Raw genomic sequence first — 19,986 nt, 5'->3', positions numbered from 1 at the left:
TAAAAATAAATGTTCCAAAATCAGGTTTTGCAACAATGCCATAGAAGAATGATTTCAAATATGTATATCTGTTAAAAGTTAATTTTGTTAACACTGACAAGTACTTTAGCATATAGACAGACCAAAACTCCAATTCTTATTTCATGCTCTATTGTTTGAAGTAAAAGTATACCAGCAGTAAGAACGTGAGTCTTTCCATTACCTTTCATTTCTAGTAATATCAGCCTGAGAGTACCTTCAGTTTCAATATTTAGACATGGCAAAAAAAGTGAACAACTTTTCCAAGCAGACGTGCGTCCTATCCTCCTTTCTTTCACTCTACCCTCGCCTCCTCTCTCTCTCTCTCTCTCTCTAGTTTGCTCTCTAATTTTTGTCTACATTCCACCAACTTCTCCCAAGCTATAAATATCCAGCCGAATGAAAGGAATAGAGAGAGCAAGAGACCAAAAAAGATGGGAGAGATGAAGGGTGACTTGAGGTGGAGGGGAAAAGAGAGAAAGAAAGTTGCAGGCTGTGGAGGGCGTTTAAATGAAACCAGGTGGGGTCTCTGCTTGTGTGTGTGTGTGCGTGGAGGCTGGCTCATATGTGTACATGGAGGGGGGTTGGCTGCATGTGTGTGTGTGAATCTGTATGCTGTTTTCTGTCGTTGAGCTGGACACATTTGGAATTTTGGAATTTGGGCCGCAGACCAGGAATTTTCATCCTGGGGGGTCAGATGAGGAGGGGTCTGGGGGCGGAGGATGGCCGTGCAGGGGGGCTGTATGGGGGTCGGAATGGGCTGTCCCTCTCTCCTCTCTTCCGTCTTTCCCTCCCTTGCATACATTCACAGTCCAGCTGTCCGTCTCCACACTCACTCTATCAGGCTGAGGAGTGAGGATAGAAGAGAAGACGTGCCACCACTGCACTGAAACAAACTAGAGAGGGATCCACCGGAAGAAAAGAAGAAAAACCACTGCATTCAAGAACACAGCAAGAAGAAAGCCCGACCTGTGAGTATAGCACGTTTGCGAAAGAATATCTAATATTGCACTGTAATATATTGTCATTGTACTCCAGTAGCTGTTGTTTGCATGGGGTCTTTGGGCCATTGTGGATCTGCTCATCTAAGTAAAGCAGACACGTCAGGCTGAATTGACGTTATGTCACAGACAGTGGGGCAGAAGGAGATAAAGCTATAAAGGGCAGACTAAGGAAAATTTCAACTGGCCGGTTTGCTCGAGGCTGTTTGAAGGGCTGCACACGTCACACTCCCTCTCCAGCTCTCTTCCAAACATCCACGACTACAGACACTACACTAGAGAGAGAACAATCAATCACATTATTCAGCAGATTCCACATCTCCTACCATACTGGTGAATATCGTATTCTCTTATATCTGCCAACTTTCCATGCTTACACATAAAATGTTGTTGTGTGTTTTTTTTGTTTTTTTTACATTTATTACTCAACCAACCATCATGATGGTTTTACACATCTCTACATGTCTGAAGTGTTGCAAAACTTTCCAATCTCTTTTCCAACCTCTGTTTCACAACCAGACTAATGCCATTGACTGTACGTTGTTATTTGAGCCCTGCGAGCGTAAAATGGGTGACTTTGTTTACATAATGTTTCTATTTTTAAAGACAAAAGGCTGATTCATACAAACTCCCATCTGTTTATATGAGCTGATTTGATGTGAAAGGCAACAGAATGGGGGCATTACACACAGACTCTCAAAGGTTTCTGAGGACACACAAAGGTCAGGGAATTTGTGGTAACTCTTGTGTTTATACCAAAATCATTCTGGCCTCCTTTGGAAGCACAGGTGTTGTTATAAAAATAAAGGCTCAATAAAATGGTTATGTGACATCGGAACAGGGAACACTGCTTTACTGTATTTTTACAGGCCACTGTTGTGACATCACGTTTGTGTATGTGTTCTGCAAATTACTTATGTTAGATGTTTTATTTTATATGGCTGGATGCTGACTTGAGCATTCATTTAAAAGCAGAGAGTGTAAATCAGACTGGGGCCTTCTGTTGTAGTTCTTTATTTTTGGTATTTGGAAATATTAATTTGTCTTCTCTGGGCTGCAAAAGTAAGCAACGTGGAAGTAGTGAGCATCATTGATGGCCACAAAAGATACTTTTATATCTAGAACTTTTCTAATATATACAATACCGTTCAAAAGTAACATTCAAAAATTTATATTTCTATTCAGCAAGGATGCATTACATTGATCAAAAGTGTGACAGGAAGGACATTTGTTACAAAAGGATTCCTATTTCAAATAAATTATGTTCATTTTGAACTTTATATTCATCAAAGAATCTTGAAAAAGTTATCATGCTTTTCACAAACATAAAGTAGCACAGCTGTTTTAAATTTTGATGAAAAATAAGAAATGTTTCTTGAGCAGCAAATCAGCATATTAGAATGATTTCTGAAGGATCATGTGACACCGAAGACTGGAGTAATGATGCTGAAAATTCAGCTTTGCTTCATAAGAATAAATTACATTTAAATGACATAAAATAGAATAAAACAGAAAGCAGTTATTCTTAATTGTAATAAAAATGGTTTCTTAATTGTTCAAATAAATGCAACCTTGGAACATACAAGTAAGCCTTTCAATCGTCAAACCCCAAATGTTTGAACAGTAGTGTACTTGTTTCTAGTTGTTGTAAAACAATCTTTGAAGACAATTTTCAGTGTCTGTATATTACTGTAGCAATACACAAACTATTGAGTCACTCGAAAACTTCAGTAACTGCTGTTTAATGATGTAAATGGTGCAGTTAATGTGATAAACTACATTTATAGACACTTGTGTGAACTTGAGGGGAACCGACTTCGTACATCCTCTAGAAAATATCTTGAGACCATTTAGTTAAGAATAACTGCAAAATTAGCTAAGTAACATGGCTGTTACTTTTCTAAGTAACAGCCATGATAGGTGAATAACAAGTATGTAGAAGCATCTAACCCTGATTGTAAGCCTAAAACTGACATTTCTTGAAAACCTATCCCTCAATTCTGATTGGTTGATTGGTATGTTGTTCCAGGATCAACAAGGATGTTGATCCAGGAACATGTTGTACTTGGTGAAATCACGTTCACCATTTGTAGATGCCACTACTATTTTGGTCACACTTTAGTTTGGGGACCAGTTTTCACTATTAACTCTGACGGTTGCCCCGATAAACTCCTAATTTGCTGCTTATTAATAGTTTGTAAGGTAGTTGTTAAGTTTAGGTATGAGGTAGGATTAAGGGGTCTAAAATATGATTATGCAGAATAAGGCGTTAATATGTGCAAATAGTGAGAACTGCTCCCGAATCTAAAATGTTAATGATTTTGTGTTTAATGCTTACGTCCATGCATTTTAAACTGTGGCTTAAGTGTCCAACTCATTTGGGCATAAACCACAACCACTGCATGCGTCTATGCAGTCCTTGTTAACAGTACAGCCGTGGGGGTCCCGACGTAAAAACCCCACTTAGGTTTGCACAGGTGGGAGGAGAGGAGGTCGTATTCATAAAATTAAAAGTGCACTGACCAGCAAGGTTTAAATCTGGAGCCCCTGCCTGAATGCTTTGGCCACCATGTCAGATTTTGAATTTAATGCCCAGCTGAGCACACTGAATTAACCGTAGACACGACACTGGAATAGTGTGAGTGTGTTTATAAGTGTGAACGAGTGGGAGGAGGAGAGCGTTTGTCATGACACGTGTGTGGTCTGCCCATGAAGTCCAGTCTTTATTACTTGTGTTATTGGTGGTCATATAATCACTGCAGACTTTACAAAAGTCTCGGGACTACCAGCCAATCAAATGTTAAGCAAACAAATGTGCCTATTTCCATCTGAAGTGCCCCAAATTATTTCATTTTGCTTCATAGGTAGCCATTCAATGACACATCTGCTAAAGAAAATGATTAAATTAATCTAAAAATAGTCCAACAGAAAGGGCATTCTGGGTAACCACACTTGACCTTTCCGGTGAACCTCGGGGGGTTTTCCCGTGAATATGATACAGTGGGAAACACAGTGAGTGTCCGGCTGACCGTTATTCAGAGCGCTGCCCACATCCTTCCTATCCGCTGGCATTCCAGAAGGTCAAGTGCCACTCAGACATCATGGCAGATGATATTACCCACACCTCCACACTGCCCACACTCCGGCCAAGCGACTGGACCGTGCTCTTGCTGGCCTCAAGTGTGTTTATGATGGTTGATTTCTGCTTTTTCCCAGTCCGGTGCAACACCACAGGAACAGCCTGCTTTGAGATTTTGTGGGTCACTATTTAAACCATAAGTAGCATGTAGGTCAGTCAGTAGGAGCGGTTAAATCACACAGATGAGAGATTTGCAAGCATGTTTGTTTTGTTGCAGCGTTTCAGTGTGTTTGCGTGTGAAGTCACAAGTGTTTCTTGTACCGTTGCTACAGTAAGAGGCTTAAATAATTTCATGCAATTTGGGAGGAAAAGCACAACAATTCTATCAGGAGGCTGATGCAACTGAGATAGTGTGTGCAGATTTGCACGTCACCCTGTGGTTTGCTGTTTGTTGCACTGAGTCAACATGACAATACTTTTAGACTGCCCTTACGAAAAAGAAGTTTATTCAAGTGTGCTATTAGTTTACTTCTTTTAAACTAAAAATAGGAAAGTATACTTTTAGTCTACTTTTTATGTACTTCTCAGAAATGGGCTTTATGTACTTCTCAGAAATATACTTAAAATGACATATTAAGTATACTTGACTAATAGCCTACTTAGAAAAAGTCTAAATATATTTGAGCTATACTTGTGTTCCTAGAATCCGTGTTTTCATTGTTATACTGTAGGGGGCGCTAGTACACATCTTCTGTACAGAATTTCCAAAAAACACAAGTGAAGAAGAAACCGAAACAACAGGTGCTTCCACATGTAATCTAACACAATCATTAGACATAAAACAACATCAAAACTGTGTAAAGTTGATGTAATGTCGACCAATGAAGAGGTAATAATGACCGTCAAGCTTTGGGGTGTTGATCGACTCTACGTTTTGATTATCGTTCTGAATCCAATTCATAGTCTTTTTTTCAGCTTTTTGTTCAAAGTTTACTACTGTTATACTTAAAAGTATACTTTTATATATTAGAAAGTGGGCCAATTTAGTCCCAAGGAGTATTGAAATAGTACACTTACAAGTATACTACTAGTACACTGATATTTGTATACTTGCTACATAAAGTATACTTAAAAATATACTTGAACTTTACTTAAGTATACTTAGTAAAATAAACTTGAAGTATACTACTTTTTGGTAAGGGTGGACTCTCTGAACTCTGTGTTTTCAGAAAAGAGCTACTGTTGGGCTCTGTGTCATGTTGGAGCAGCTTTTGTGTTTCCATACTACACCTGCAAACACTGTTTGTGTACACACTCTGTGTAAATGTCAATGTATGTGTGCATTTACAGAAAAGGAGGCCAGGAAAATAGTGCTGCATTTAATAGGTCTGTGTGATACTTTGACACATTTTTACTCCCCTCAAAGCCAGAAATGTTTGATAAAAATTAAAGTTAATATTTAATAATTATAGTTAATACAGTTCATAGTTGTTCTTGGGGTGTTTGAATGAGGAAAGCACTTATTCAAACTAACAAAAAAGTACTATACATCAGAGAGAGAATTTAGATAATTTCACTTGGTTTAAATTAACAGTCATTAATGTACTATGAACAAAAAATGAATGAACAATTAGCAATAGCATTATTTACCTTGATAAATAAATTCTGTAAAAGACGGGTCATTGTTTGTTCATTAAATAAACGTCAATAAATTGAACCTTACTGTGAAGTGTTATGCTACCATTTATTTTACTTTCAGTAAATATACCATTGCTACTGGTACTCTGAAGTACCTTAGTGTACTGTGTAAATATCATTTAACATTTCATTTACATTTATGCATTTAGCAAATCCTTTGTTAGGGCGATTTGTCAAAAAGCCAACAATATTCATAATATACAGTGCCAAGTTTATTAGACAACTAAATTATGATATCATGGTACATAAATCAAAGTTCCAAGAAATTACCATCAGTTACAGTCAATGTACCACAGTAGGCTACTACAATAGTACTTTTGCACACAGGTAAAGAGCATATTTAGAACTCATATTCTTTCTATCTTACAATGCATAAAAGTATCATAAAAGAATGAATGATTACAACAGTTAAAATCGTGTCTTTTTTTCATTACCATTCAAGTCTAACTGGTATCTTAGGTGAGTTAACGTGTAAATCTTTTTGATTTTGTTGCAATTTGAATACAACCACTAGGGGGAGTCTGGTAATCAAGCAATTTCAGCGGTTGTGTACATTGCTATTAAATGAGAGGCCCTGACATTACATTAGACTGATATGCTTAATAAACCTCAAATAAACCACAGACATCTGTTCTGACTTGTAGTTATGACCAGTACAGTGGGATCACTTTTATGGGTTCAAGCAGTGATGTGTAAATCTTGATTCTGAAGTTTTCTCAAGCTGTTTGTTTCTCATCCACAGATTCCTTCATCGCAGCATCATCTAATCCACACCAGAGACTCTACCAGCGTGTGTATGTGTGTGTGTGAGAGAGTGCATGTCTGTCTGATCCCTCCTCTTTAGTCAACACTCTTGGAGGTGTTTTTGTGCCTGTGCTCATCAGAGCGTGTTGAAGGTGTGTGTGAGGATGCAGCCTGGGAGTGTTTTGGCCTTTTGTATGTGCATCTCTGTGTTTCTCCACCACGCTATTTCACAGCCACCCACAGAAACTGACACCTACACGGTAAGGAGGAACGAAACCTTCCCCTGTCTCTCTCCCTCCCTTTTCTCTCCTTAAATGCATCTTCATAATGTATGTTACATCATTATATCTTTATATCTTATATTCACACATACTATGTGTAACTATGCAATATACATAGTTTAATTTACATGTAAAGTGTGTTACTATGCACTAATTAATGTGTTTTTTCTCTAGGAATGTACAGATGGATATCACTGGGATCCACAGACTCAACACTGCAAAGGTAAAACATCTCACCTCAAAACACTTAAAACATCCAATTCAAAGGGTCCCTATGCAAAACATTCCTATTTCAAATAAATGCTGTTCTTTTGAACTTTGTTCATCAAAAAATCCTAAGGAAAAAAATGTATCACAGCTTCCACAAAAATATTAAGCAGCACAACTGTTTTCAACATTAATAGTAATAAGAAATGATTCTTGAGCACCAAATCAGCATATAAGAAAGATTTCTTAAGGATCATGTGACACTGAAGACTGAAATTTCAGCTTTGCCATCACAGGAATAAATTTGGTATTAAAACATATTAAAATAAATTTTTTAAACCCAGCGCTGGGTTATATTTAACCCAGCATTTTTTAGAGTGTAATATTTCAAATATTACTGTGTTTTTAACTAAATAAATGCAGCCTTTGTGAGCATAAGAGACTAGTATATTAGAACAATGGTAATGTATATTATTATATATTTTAATTAATATAATTTGGCATACTGAAAGCTTATAAATTTAGTGATAAATAACTGTTGCAATGTTAGTTTATAATATATGTATGTCTTTATAAGTGTTATGTAACTCTTAACTGTTATCATATAGTGTGCTTTTTACTCACAAACGCCTGTGTATTCTGCTTCGAATGTGTGTCTGCAGATATAAATGAATGTGAGACAATCCCAGAGGCCTGTAAGGGAGAGATGAAGTGCTTCAACCACTATGGCGGGTACCTGTGCCTTCCTCGCTCTGCCTCGGTCATCCCTGCACCTGAACCACCCAACCAGATCCACCCCAGCCTGGAGAACACAGCCAGCGAGCCATTCAACCCGTGCCCTCCAGGTTTTGAGCCCCAGGGAGACAGCTGCGTGGGTGAGTGTGTGAAAACAAGCGTGTGTTTTCAGAACAGGTGTCAGACGACCTGCGAGTTTGTGGGAATCAGCTTTGTAAACAGTAGCATGCCATTACACAAAGTCACCGAGGCATGTCATGTGTGTTCGGATCATAATGAAAATGCAAATCGGTTGTATTAGTGAACAAGATGGTGAAAGGGGGGATTATAGCATGCAGTGTTTTAGTTTTGACTGTTAGCGCTTGAATGACTCAGACAGAAACAGGTGGTCAGGGGAAATAGTCAGCTAGTTTTTGCAATGAGGCAACTGTGGGATTTGTGCTGAAGTTTTGGCAGGGGGCTGGTAAGCAGGGGGTCGAAGAATTTACTAAGACTGAGGCATCCCAGCTGTCGTCTACCGTAAATAGGAAGTGAATAGAGATAGCGTTACTCAAGACCGCTATGTAGACACAGCGTTCACTTCTCATGAGCTGTGAACCAATAAATGCTGCAATAACTTCATTCCACAGTTATGGCAGCTCCAGTGCCAAAACTGAGAAGACAAAGAAAGATAAAAACCGAACCAGTGATCCACAATACATTTCCATGATTCTGTCTCACAAAAACAGATGTGGATGAGTGTGAACAGGACAGTCACGACTGCCACCCCAGTCAGCAGTGTTTCACTACACAAGGCTCCTTCTCCTGCCAGTGTCCAGATGGGTATCGCAAAGTGGGGACAGAATGCATCGGTGAGAAATGAAAAAGCCTGTCTAATTTTGTAGTAATACCACAACATAATTCACCTCTCCAAAAAAAAATCAATCACAAAGATTTTTATTTATACTCATTTATTTATACTCGTCGTTCCAAGACTTCCTTGTGAAAAAGAAGTGCGCTTAAAGGGGTAGTTCACCCAAAAATGAAAATTCTGTCATCATTTACTCACGCTCAAGTTTCTTTCTTCTGTTGAGCACAAAAGATGATACTTTGAAAAATTTTACCAAACAGTCAATGGTTCCCATTGACTTCCACAGTATTTTTTTCCCATACAATGGAAGTCAATGAGGTCCATCAACTGTATGGTTATCCATATTCTTAAAATATCTTTTATGCAAGTCATCTAATGCCATACCATTGATTTAAGTGAGGAACAGACCAAAATATAAAACCATGTAAACCTCCTCTGCATTGAAGCTGGTTCATTTACATGCAAACATGGTGAAATCAAGATGCATCTCAACTGGTACGATGTCATGAAGGTGTAAATGTTGGCAGACTTTCATTTTGGGTGAACTAATCTTTTAAAGTTTGGATTGGGTGCAATTTCAATATTAATTGAGGTTTGCAGGCAAAAAGAGTCGATAAAGTTCGCTCCAGTACCTGCAAAGATATTACTAGCTTGACAAGAGCTAATATTATCTTTAAATATGATCTTTTATCTCATATTATGTTATATTATCTTAATTATATCAATTTATTATTGGGATATTATCTTAATATTTATAATATAAATATCTATAAATAATATCAGTAAACGCTTTTGAAACTTAGGAATTTTGTATACACACCTATTGATATAATTACTGATTTACTAAGTTGTTCCCAGGGTTAAGTCCCAGAGAGGTTTCCAGTTTATGAGTATAGTGTGCCTTAAATTACATAAAATGGCAAGATCATATATCATTGTCTGTTAAGTCATACCAATAAAGAATACAAATAATTTATATGTGATCTAATTTTGTTTTAATACTTTTCAGACATTGACGAGTGCCGGTACCGCTACTGTCAACATCGCTGTGTTAATGTCCCTGGCTCATTCTCCTGCCAGTGTGAGCCTGGCTTCCAGCTGGCTGGCAACAATCGCTCCTGTATTGGTAAGCCAACCCACACGCTCACTCCCACGCCCCGTTTTGCCATACCCCGAGTCATTGGCCAACCCACCACACACACACACACACACACACGCACTTGGAATCCAAACCCACGTTCTTACACAACTCCATCCTACACCTCATTTTCTTTGAGTAAAAGCCAAAATATAAACCAGTAAAAGAGCACTTTGTGCATGGTGGAAAATGAGAAATCGAGACATTAAAGTCAGTGTGAATTGCTGTTTGCAGCACATTTAACTTGCATAATTGGATGCATTTCCAAGTGCAACAGGATAATCAACATGAAAAAGTAGGACGGGACTTGATTTTATCCATCAGTAATTGACTGGATCATGAAAAGTGAATGCTATGCACCAGAATGGAGTCAAGATGAATTCAAGATTTCTACAATATTGTCAGAATAGCCATTCTGCTTTTTAACATATTGATTACACGTTTTGTAATACTGATTCAAGGAATAGTTCACTCTGAAAAGAAAATCCCACACAACTCCAGTCCATCAATTAATATCTTGTGAAGTGAAAAGCTAGGCTATGCATTTATAAGAAATAAATCCATCAAGACTTTTAACTTCAAAATTGCTTCTGACTAAAATACAGGTCCTCTTTCTATAATATTGCTTTCTCCAGTAAAAAAAGTCATCTTGTCTAAATCATCAGAGTAATATATACAGAACAAGGACGTTTATAGGCAAAAACAGTCCGAAGCCAAAAGTGATGGTTTAAAGTTAAAATGTCTTAATGATGGATTTGTTTCTTACAATCGCATAGTTTCATGGGATGTCAACAGGATGAACTGGAGTGATGTGAATTATTTGTGGATTATTGTGGTTTTTATCAGCTATTTGACCTCTCATTCTGATGGCACCCATTCAGGATCCATTGGTGAGCAAGTGATGTAATGTTAAATTTTCATTTTTGTGTAAACTATTCCTTCCACTTTTTTTTTTATTTCAGTTTATTAGGATGATATTTTTCTGTAGAATATCATGCACTGATTAATCGTACACAATAATACCAGGAATGTGCATTAAGACAATTTTGACTCATTGGGTGCTCTAAAATTAAACAAAACACTTCCTTCCTTTAGGGTATTCCTAAAACGAATGAACTGAGTTCTTGATTTTGCTTAAGTGGCCACTTAAATTGATCAGACTTTTATTTATGCCAACAAAAATAACCAGTCCAGCTCAGAAAGTATTTATTTTACATAATCTTTTGTAATCCTTCACTGTTTACGTTTAGTGTTTTCATATACAATCCTGTCTGCTTTATCATTCTGTTGCGTTTAGATGTTGATGAGTGTAGCATGGGGGCCCCCTGCAGTCAGAGGTGTTATAACACGTACGGGACGTTCCTGTGTCGATGTGAGCAGGGTTATGAGCTGGGGCCAGATGGCTTTGCCTGCAATGGTAAGCTGGGAGTAAACAGACAAATGTGAAAAACTAAAATAAATACACATATTAGAGAAAAATGTTTATGCATCTTACAACAGGAGCAACTGATCATATTCATTCTCTGTTTTCAGACATAGACGAGTGCAGCTACTCCAGTTACCTGTGCCAGTATCAGTGTGTTAATGAGCACGGCAAATTCTCCTGTGTCTGTCCTGAAGGATATCAGCTCCTGGGCACGCGCCTCTGCCAAGGTTCACCTCAATTTAACGCTCGCTCACTGCACACTCTGCTTCCCAGTTCACTCATAGGACAAATGAGAGACATGCTTTTTTTTTTTCTTTTGAATCTAGACATAAATGAATGTGAGACAGGAGCTCATCAGTGCTCTGATGGACAGACTTGTGTGAACATTCATGGAGGTCACAAGTGTGTTGACAACAAAAGCTGTCAGGAACCCTACGTACAAGTGTCAGAGTAAGTAAACAATTTGGAAATACCACAAACACTTGCAGGCTATTCAGTTCACACACAGTTATGCATCAGCATTTATGAGATATTTTCTTCTACATAATTGTCTATTGTTCATCAGTAGTGTCTATTTGAGACATACCCGACATGCTTTTTTATTGACCTGTTTATTTTTCCATATCTGAGGCCAGTTCTTCAGTCTGTGCTTCTAAGCATGTCTCAACATAATCTGCATTTCCACAAGCTTGAAATGAATAACAGGTGGTCCGGCGTTTCTGAAGAAATATCTGGCTAGATGGATGGCATCCAAAATTTTAAGCCAATTTGCTGGACATATGGTACACATACTTGTATAATTTGGTACAGTTGTGGCTAACATAGTTATTAGTCATGCAAAAACCTAACCTAGTGGGTACTATTTAGTTTATATATCTCCTTTCAGTTCAGCTTAATTCAAACAAGTTTAATTCAATTAAATTTAAGTCATGTAAAATGTTACTGGTTGAGTTCACTCTAAAACAGGCCAGTTCTGTAAAAGCGTATTGATTCTTTTCAGTGCAGGTCAGTTCAAATCTATTCAACTCGCTTACGTTTAGTCCTGAACAATTTAGTTGAAATCTTTCCTAACTGATACAATTTGCTCTCTTCATTCAGCCGCTGTACATGTCCTATCACAAAGCCTGGCTGTCGAGACATGCCCTACTCCATTGTGCATCGCTACATGAGCATCACGTCCGAGCGCTCCGTCCCCTCAGATATCTTTCAGATCCAGGCCACCAGCGTCTTACCTGGAGCCTACAACACCTTCCGTATCCGCTCTGGAGACGACAATGGAGACTTTTACATCAGGGTAATTTAAAAATTATTTAACTTTATTTAGTGTATAATCTTCTTATACTGAAAACAGATATACAGTATTTTTTTTATTTTGTCGCTTTCCAGAACACTGATCTGAACAGCCTCAAAACAAGCTAAATTTATATCTTAAATAAGGTTTTATTTGTTTCTTACCCCATTGGGAAAATATATTCTTCAATATATACACTACAGTTCAAAAGTGAGGAGTCAGTAAGCCTTGGTGAGCATGAGACTTCAGTTTTAAAAATGTTACGGACCCCAATCAGGAAGACCCCTTTGATTCCTGCCAGTAGACTAATACATTTCTTATAGAGCCAAAATTTGAAATGATCCTTGTGCCGGTCATATCTGTTTCCTCAGCAAATCAACAACATCAGCGCCATGCTTGTTCTCGCCCGTGCCGTGAATGGCCCCAGAGAGTATGTGCTGGATCTGGAGATGGTTTCTATGAACCCGCTCGTGAGCTACCACACCAGTTCTGTCCTGCGCTTGACCATCTACGTTGGGCCTCATGCCTTTTAACTGAGAGAGATGTAGAGATGCCCAGAGAGGGAAAAAGGGGGTGGAAGAGCACTGATTGAGTCATCCAACAAGGAGGGCTTATGAGCTGGATATGTCTGCCAACTGACAGACATCATTACCAAAATTGTAGAGAAGTCATTTTCATGAGAGATGTACCAACTTATAAAACCTCTACATAAATAATAAAAAGGCTATTAGAGACAGGCACTATATTTTAAGGACAAAATGTCAGCAAGATAACCCACTATATTGTGTCATATGGAAAATGGCAAAGTTGCTACCTGCACTATGCAGAAAAAAAAAAAGGTACAAAAGCGGTCACTAGGGTGGTACCTTTTCAAAAGGTACACTTTTGTACCTTTTAGGTACTAATATGTACACATTAGGTGCTTATATGTATCTTTAAGATACCAATAAGGACTCTTTAGGTACAAAGGTGTGGCTTTTGAAAAGGTACTGCCCCAGTGACAGCTTTTGTACCTTTTTTTCCTGAGAGTGCGATTCCAAACCTGCTGTACAACCAATGTAAACTGTCTTTTGTCATTTCTAAAAATAGCCTCTTTCTCAAGATAAGGGCTGCAGCTCTGCAGACTCTTTCCATTGGTTTGATCTTCCAGTTCAGATGTCAGCAATTATAATTAATCCCTCCTATTCAAATAAATGTAGTAACAATATCAAGGCTGTAAAAAGTATCTCTGTATGTTCTTAGTGTCAAAAAGCCTCTTTTAATTTTCCACTATGTATAATCTATCTCTGCGTTCAGTATTGTTTCTATTCATTGTTGTTATTCGGTAACCACTCAGTCATTCCAAACCTCTACCCCACCACCACCACCACCATCAATAATGCTCATGTTACTTTGCGTAGTTTTTTTTTATACCATGCTGCCGTTGTTGTATTTCGATCTTGGATTTATAATAAATTTGATAAGACCATAAAATTCTGGCTCCTGACCCACATATGTTTGCCTTCCCGCTGGGATGTTTTCATGGCATTTCTCTGCTATGCATCGTTTTCCGCCAAATGGAAAGTCTCACTCACGTGCCCTGCTTAACCCGTCCACCCACCCTTCCGATCTTTGACTCATCTAACCACGGGATAGACTGGAACCCTACTGAGCAGCTGTCCGCCTCTCTGCAGCCTCATTAGCACAAGCCTGACTAGAAAAAGAACCGATTTAGAGAGGTGAGAACTATATATTCAGTATAATCAACAGCATCATGTCGGAGCTATATATGGAAAATGTTTAAAGGGGTCATATGATGCTTTTTTAAAGATCATTATTTTGTGTATTTGGTGTAACAGAATATGTTGACATGCTTTAATGTTCAAAAAACACATTCTTTTTCAAATACTGTACATTATTGTAGGGCGGGATTATGCAAATATTTCCACATAGTGGGGTAGATATGTGGGGGCGTGTTAGAATGAGCCGTTTTAGGGGGGCGTGGCAGAGTCTTAACTTTGATAAAGAATATCTCTTTGGTTTTGAGACTTTAGTCTTTGCAAATTCAGGGATCTTATCTATGCACAATCAGCTTGTAACACTCCAAAGAGAAAGGAAAACTTGAAATCGCATCATATGACCCCTTTAAGGTGCAAGACAGTGACATTTCATTTAGTAAAGTAGGACAGACAAAACTCAATCTTTTCTGATCAATACTATTTTAGTTCCACTGAGTCACAGATGCAGGTTAATAGAGCTTTCTGGACCTAAACCGGGTCCAATACTGGAAGCAAGAGAGCTCTTTCTCAATTCTCAGAATGGCAAAGAGAACCTCTCTGAATGGAATCGCTGTGGCCTGAATCACAATGGAGTTATTGTACTTGAGGCTAATGGGGTAATGATGTCACAAGACTTACAGTACTTGATTGTGTGTAGGAGGTGTTCTTGTTCATATTTAGTTTAGCAAAAATTAACAAGTTAAAATATATATTTTTTGGATTAATGTTAAATAATATATTAAAAATGGTCTTCTTTTAACTGAAATAGCCATTTAGTAGGCACATAATTATTATAATAATTATAATTAATATAATGTAACATCTGAATTAAAATGGTATTTTTTAATAAAAGGGCAATTTATAATAAATTAATAAATATATTACATTTAGTCTACCTTTGAAATAAGTGCAATTTCAGCCAGATGTATATTATATCATCTATATTAAACAGTATATATTATACTATGTTAATAATACACAGCAAATTTGTCTTCTTTGGACTAAAATTATGCTTTTACTTTTTAGTTAAATTAAAATAAAATGTAGTTAATTTTTTTTTAGTTCTGATATGCAGATTAATGCTGCATGGACTGACCTGGACAGCAAAATGAATAAAAACCAAGATGATTCCATGATCAGATATCCAAGATACAGTCCGACTATTTGTAGCCATACACTCATACATGAATGAGTTCTAGAACCTTCCACTGACAGCACCACTGCTTCGGTTTGTTCTTTTTCAGCTCTTCAGGAGTGACCACTTACACAGATCAATCTGTGTCGAAACTCTCTCTCTCTCTCTCTCTCTACCCAATGATGACTCATTCCCCGCAATGTCTTACATAACCACAGGTCTGGAAACTGACTCTGGTCTGCCACATGGGGGCAGTGCAGCACACAGAGTCCAAGACCAAAAATAGACAACTTGAAGTGATGGAATCTTGCAGTTGGTTTTGTAACCCAATTGTCCAGTGAACCAGTTTCTTTACCTTCTTCCTACTGACTTGCTACATGTTCCCGAGCTAGACTGTACCATGAACAATGTCTTATACAAGCATACAGCTGGCCACACACACACACACACCTGAGAATCTACAGTAGGTGAGTAATACGACGGGCACATTCATTTGGTAAATAGAGACAGACACAGATGGCACCAGCAGGTTGTTTCGATCATTACCTCATAGCAGAGATCATGATAAAGACGTGTTCTTTAGGAAGTGGGTGACTGGGATGTATGTGGGTGAGAATGTGACATTCTCATGCCGTTTCCTGCTGGATGGCAGATAAACGGTAAACCCAACTGTGAGCCAAACGCAGAAGCGAGATGTGCTGTACCCACCCAGCAGGCACAAAGAGAGAGGAGGGCTGATGAGCTGTGCCAATATGCCTCCGCATGTGGAGGTGTCCTTGAGAAAAGGTGTGCGCGTGTGTGTGCATCAACCCATGAGTGTGTGAAAATGTTTTATATACAGACTTATGCGTCACGGTGTCCTGTAGAGTGGAGGGAGAATCCACGGTTTATGCCAAATGTGACCTCATTTATGGGTCAGGAACAGGTGAGTGGGTGGAGTGGGAATGGACAGGATGTCCCGGGATTGAACTGTCCTCTTGCTCAAATGCCCTTTTTGATCATCTATCTTGAATCATGTGAACTTTGCTCTCTTTTGAACTGACTGATGGCTATGGACACCGCTAACAAAAATGTTCAAAGAACATTTTTGCTAACGTTCTGATTAAGGGATGAAAGCATTCTCAGAACGTTCAAATGTCCAGTTTTTAAACGTTAGAATTGTATAATTTTACAAACATTATAGGAATGTTACTTTTGAATGTTCTCTGAACCATTTGAAACAAGTAGTAGTAACGTTTAAAAAAAAACATTAGACTAACGTCCAACTAGACCGTTTCAGAAACAATGTATGAATGTTTTTGTGTCTATTAACTATATGTAAAAAAAATACATATTTTGAGAACGTTCCCCATTCGCTGAGGCCAAATGTGGTTGTCATTCAACCAAAAACAAAATGTTTTTTCAAAATGGCAGCTTTCTGCATTCAGTTCAGTCTGTGTTAATTAATCACTTTCTTGCTGGGAAGGTGATTCTCAATGCTGTGTCTGTAATCTCTCATTTTGTCCTCACCACAGTGAAACTATGTGGCAAAAAGTGTGGGCAACTCCAAAAAAAAAAAAAAAAAACTGCTGATCTGATTATTTCTTTGCACAGCCAAGAATGAATGCTTTTTTATAGCCAGGAACAAGAGAGTTTTTCCTTCATGCTTGAGTGCGCACAAAAATTGAGACACAGGACCCCTCAGGAAATTCCCCACAAACACTGCTGCTGTCAGTCATTGAGACAGAACCACTATATTTACCTGGATATCCATGGTTATTTTTGAATGAAAAGAGGAAACACTATTGCCCTCTGCCTCCTTTTTCAAACACATTAGGCCATTACAAAACAAGCACTCACTGTCTGTGACATCCGCTGCATTAACTACAAACAACAGAGAAGTATTCATGATATCTATATTTGCTAAGCATGTGTGGGGAGGCGGTGGGCAAAGCAAAATGTAATTTTACATGTAGATCTAAATATAAACACTAAATAAACATGTCAGTCTCCCAGATAGCAATCAAGTTTAAACTAGTTGGAGCTGGTTTAGATGGTTGACCATCCACCATGTCTCAAAAACCAACTTTAACATTTTAAAGGGACAGTTCGCCCAAAAATGAAAATTCTGTCATTCCCTCACTCTACACTGTAAAAAATAAAATAAAATAAAATGTTCTTAATTGGCATCTATGGTTCAATGAAGAACCTTTAACATCCATGGAACCTTGCTTTGCACAAATAGGTTATTTATAGTGGAAATAGGTTATTTAAAATGGTTCTTTTAATTAATTTTAATAATTCAATTTTAATTGTTCACTGAAAGATTCTTTGGGGAACCAAAAATGGTTCTTCTGTGGCATAGATGAAAAAAAGAACCCTTTGGAACCTTTATTTTTAATAATGTAAAGAATATATTTTTATATTTTGGTCCAAAAATTAAATTTAATGAGGAAAAAACACAACACTGGACCCCACTGATTTTCATTGTTGTACACTAAAAAACACTAACATTTTATAATATAATATTTTGTATCATACAGATTTGAAATGAAATGATCCCTTTAAGATGGCATAAGCAGTTTGTAACTGGTTTACTGATGGTCCACCAACTAAAAACCAGCTATCATGTTTCAAAAAACATCAACACAGCTTAAACTGGATTTCCCAGCAGGGTTGTCTAATAAAGCTGATATGGGATCAGAAATAGCCTTTATAAACAAAGGTGTCAGTTGTAATGTTTTGTGACCCTCGATGGACAGTTAGCAGGGTCCGTGTGGAAAATAACTAGCTCAAATGGGTGATTGGGGTTTACAGAGTTGCTCTATTAGCGTATCTCATTAGCTTCGGTCCACTGCATCCCAAATAAAGGAGGATCTCCATAGAAGAGCAGACGGGGGCTTTTTCACAGATGGAGAGTGAAAAGGGACACATGTTGGTCACTGATAATTGGGCCATTTGTTTAAGGGAATTAAATTGACCACTGAATATTACCGATGCGCCTTGATTAGGGCCTCATCTGAGCTGGAGTGACTCTGATAACAAGAGTCCTCTACCTCATCTGCCACTGATTGGCTATTCAGATGAACCAAACGAGGAGGGCTAATTGCATTATATGGCTCACAAACTGGGAACTAGAATCAGGATTGACAGTAATTTCAATAAGATGTTATAGCGAATATCTGGTTAGTGTGCTACATTTCTTTATATGCTTTCACCTCTATTAAAAAGCTTTAAAATATAGGTTTAATTTTCAAACTCCATCTACATTTAGTGATAAATGACTTTCATAATCTCACCCTTGTCATACATTGAATACGAGGAACCATCTTCAAGCTACATGCTCATGGTGATCAGTGAAAGATTCCTCTACAACCCACCCTTAATTTTTTCTCCCTGCGTAAATGTGGTTACTATGATACGACAATGTGTTGCTATGGTTGCGTGGGCGTGCGAGCAGAGGGACGGCAATAAAGAGAGAATTCCTTCATCGAGGAAGAGAGCATATTTTTAAAAATTTTTCTGTCAATATGGGGTGCTGTGTGTACATTAATGAGGAAAAAAAATTAACTTAAATGATTTTAGCAAATGGCTGCAATATAACAAAGAGTGAAAAATTTAAGGGGGTCTGAATACTTTCCGTACCCACTGTATATATACATAATGAACGCTAAGCATCCAGAATCATCATTGCAATCTCATATGTAAAACCCTTTAGGACTTGCTGCATTTCATGCACATATGGCCTAAGGATGCACATATTTTGATTTGAGGCCTAATGCTTCAAATGGAGTGCCAAAGAGAGGGGAAAAATGCTCATCTGTGTCAGAGTTGGAGAGAGAGAGACTGTAAAGTGAGTCTATCCTCATGATGAGTGAATGAGTAATGTGTGAGAGACTGTCACCATAAATGAGCCTGCGGGTGAGAGTCTGACTGCTGAGTGTTAACATAGGGTGTTAAAAAACAGCTTCTGTGGCAAAACGAAATGACGCTTCAGGCAGATTTAGCAACATATTGCAAAAATGCAAATCGCACTAACATTCCACTGCTGTACTAGATGACTTCATTCAGTTCATAAAGCACAAAGGCATATATAAATGCACGTGGTGTAAAACAACTCTTTTCACAATCTTGCCCTAAATAGCTTGTCACTTGGAATGTGCCCTCAATGGTACACCTTTGTACCTGTATCTACCGTCAATAAGGTGCATATTAGTACTTTAATGATAGATAAAGGTGTACCTTTGAGTGTACTGCAATTTTTGCACATTTTTTCCCCAATAATGATCATATAAAATGCATTTCCCACCTGACATACATATATATATATATATATATATATATATGTATATATGACATGTTAGTAAAGTTTTTTTTTTGCACCAAAAACAGTCAGAATCCATCTTTTCATGACCTTCTCCATCCTCTCTGACACTTAGAATGAATTGACTGGCTAACAACAACCACAGCCAAGCATCTGGGGCCCGTTTTATTACAAGAGTATCCTACTAATCCAGGGACAATAATTTAAAATACTAATCATTTAAAAATTAAAGATAATATAATAATGTTGTGTAGTCTTTAATACTAGAGACAGCCAGTTTTACTCACTGAAAGATTTATTCGTCATAAAATTATTACTTCATA

At 37.8% G+C, this 19,986-nt stretch overlaps 1 protein-coding gene and 1 long non-coding RNA gene across 5 annotated transcripts in view; one reads left to right on the top strand and one right to left on the bottom strand.

Moving 5' to 3' along the window:
• The first annotated feature begins 750 nt into the window (after positions 1–750).
• LOC107751944 (EGF-containing fibulin-like extracellular matrix protein 2) lies at positions 751–13,001 on the top strand. Its single transcript, XM_016567731.1, has 11 exons — positions 751–989; positions 6,539–6,800; positions 6,996–7,044; positions 7,691–7,903; positions 8,492–8,614; positions 9,623–9,739; positions 11,049–11,168; positions 11,285–11,404; positions 11,504–11,627; positions 12,276–12,471; positions 12,840–13,001. Exons 2-11 carry the CDS (start codon positions 6,705–6,707, stop codon positions 12,999–13,001), a joined length of 1,320 nt encoding a protein of 439 aa, XP_016423217.1. The 5' UTR covers positions 751–989; positions 6,539–6,704.
• Positions 11,420–19,986, bottom strand: part of LOC107751945 (uncharacterized) — a 16,175-nt gene continuing 7,608 nt past the window's right edge. The window contains exon 3 of one of the 4 annotated variants that reach the window (XR_001641314.1): positions 11,420–11,499. This is a non-coding gene — a long non-coding RNA (uncharacterized LOC107751945). The other 3 variants (XR_001641315.1, XR_001641316.1, XR_001641317.1) reach the window with 3 other exon arrangements.

This window comes from Sinocyclocheilus rhinocerous, unplaced genomic scaffold, assembly GCF_001515625.1.
Source record: "Sinocyclocheilus rhinocerous isolate Xijiao unplaced genomic scaffold, SAMN03320098_v1.1 scaffold662, whole genome shotgun sequence".
Lineage (NCBI taxonomy): Eukaryota > Metazoa > Chordata > Actinopteri > Cypriniformes > Cyprinidae > Sinocyclocheilus > Sinocyclocheilus rhinocerous.
Note: the sequence above shows the minus strand (reverse complement) of the source record. Positions and strands in the feature narration are given on the sequence as shown.

What these genes read in the sequence shown, in the direction of transcription:
- LOC107751944 (XM_016567731.1), top strand. Translation starts at nt 6,705, where the DNA reads ATGCAGCCTGGGAGTGTTTTGGCCTTTTGTATGTGCATCTCTGTGTTT. An exon ending in CAGAAACTGACACCTACACG is followed by an intron (nt 6,801 to 6,995) that starts GTAAGGAGGAAC and finishes TTTTTTCTCTAG; the next exon opens with GAATGTACAGATGGATATCA. An exon ending in CCAGGGAGACAGCTGCGTGG is followed by an intron (nt 7,904 to 8,491) that starts GTGAGTGTGTGA and finishes TCACAAAAACAG; the next exon opens with ATGTGGATGAGTGTGAACAG.